We start from the raw sequence: 1722 nt of genomic DNA, 5'->3' as shown, positions 1-1722 counted from the left end.
CTTCCCCCGACTCTCGACCGCCCCTCCCCGCCCCCCAAGGGCCTCAAGCCTCAGCGCTCGTCACGCACCCCGCGGACTCTGTGAGCTTCTGACCGGGTCCCGCACTCTTGAACTTCATGTCGGCTTTGATTTCTTGGAAGAATTTCTTCATGGTGGCGGCGGGCCCGGCCGCGGGGGGCCGCGGGGGGCGGGGGGCGCACGGCCCAGTCGGGGAGGGGCCGTCTGGGGCCAACAACCGGAAAAAAAATACCCGGCCGCCGGAAGTCCCGCCTTCACACGGACGCCCACGTGACAATCGGCCCGGCACGCCTCTCTAGCACTCCGCGCCTCGCTGGCGTGGGGCGGCCGCTCTGCTCTCCGGGGCCTCGTCTCCGTGGTTCTTCCGGACTTCGTTGCCAGGGCCACGAGCGCGCTTCTGGCTGGAGGCTGTGCCTGGCGCCCTCCGCCGCGTTTCCCGAGGGGCGATCGGAGAGGAAGGGACAGGCCGACCGACCCTCGTGGAGAAAGCGCTGGTTCTGTCGCTTCCCCTGCTCTAGAACCTTCCGGGGCTCCCCAGCGCTTACGTAATAAAGTCTCCAAGTCAACGTGGCGTCATTCAAGGCCCCCTAGGACCCAGTCCTTTTGGGTCCCTGTCACCCCCCACAAGACACCCTGTGTAGGAGACACTGAAGAGTATGCACCGAGCTGGGGACCCACTTTGGCGAACAGGACAGAGAGAAACCAGTTAATGATGACCTACATTGGGCCGTCCAGGCGGCAAAGGAGACACCCAAAGTGACAACTAAAACAAACTCAAAAAACGAGCTGGAAAGTGAACTATCATGGGCTTTGTCTAGGAAATGAAAGAGTCCCAGGGTGGCTGGGTTAAGGGGAAGAGAGGAAGGCTGGTGATGAGAAAGAATTGAGGAGGGCCCCATCCCCTAGGGGTTGCAATTAAGAAGACTGGAGATTATCCTGGGAGCGTTGAAGAGATAGAAGGAAGAACACGGTGCACCCCAGGGAGACCCCATCTCAAAAAAAAAAAAATCCACAAATTCTTTGGCACTTCTCTCTTAGCACTTCTCTCTTCGAAGAGCAGGGCCTATTTCCTCTTTACCTGAGTGTGGGCTAGACACTTAGTGACTCACTTTTAACAATTAGAATAACGGAGAAGCAACAATGTGTTACTTCTGAGACTAGGTCTCTCTGTATCCCAGCCTAGCCCAGGCCCCAGTGACCATCTTCCTCATTGATCCTGAGGCTTCCATGCTTGCCCCGCACTCGAGGGTGGACAGGATTAGCAAAGAAAGACAGGAAGCCCAGTTAGATCTGAATTTCAAATCCACAACACTTTTTTTTTATTGTGATAAAATATATGTAACATTACATTTACATTGCTTCACTTGATTAACCTTTAAAACAAATAAAACAAAATAAATTTACATTGTAACCATTTTTTAGAACTATATGTCAGAAATTTTTATTTGATATATACAGTATCACTCTTTTATTGTTAAATGGACAATATACAATTTACCATTTTAACTTTCTTTCTTTTCTTTCTCTTTCCCTTCCTTCCTCCTTCCCTCCCTTCCTTCCCTTTCTTTGCTATGACAGCAGCCTTGAACTCCTGGGCTCAAGCGATCCTCCTACCTTAGCCTCCCAAGTAGCTGGGACTACAGGTGCGAGCCACTGCGTCCAGATCAACCTTTTTTTTTTTTTTTGAGACAGAGTCCCGCTTTT

General features: G+C 52.2%; 1 protein-coding gene across 1 annotated transcript in view; it reads right to left on the bottom strand.

The window, feature by feature from the left end:
- UBXN6 (UBX domain protein 6) overlaps positions 1-241 on the bottom strand; it is a 10840-nt gene extending 10599 nt beyond the window's left edge. Inside the window, exon 1 of the mRNA XM_012646234.1 lies at positions 69-241. Coding sequence (XP_012501688.1) covers positions 69-151 — 83 coding nt within the window. The 5' untranslated portion in view covers positions 152-241. The remainder of the gene's footprint in view (positions 1-68) is intronic.
- Positions 242-1722: the final 1481 nt, after the last annotated feature.

Source organism: Propithecus coquereli, unplaced genomic scaffold (assembly GCF_000956105.1).
Source record: "Propithecus coquereli isolate 6110/MARCELLA unplaced genomic scaffold, Pcoq_1.0 Scaffold241, whole genome shotgun sequence".
NCBI classification, from domain to species: domain Eukaryota; kingdom Metazoa; phylum Chordata; class Mammalia; order Primates; family Indriidae; genus Propithecus; species Propithecus coquereli.
This window is presented reverse-complemented; position numbering and strand designations above follow the sequence as displayed.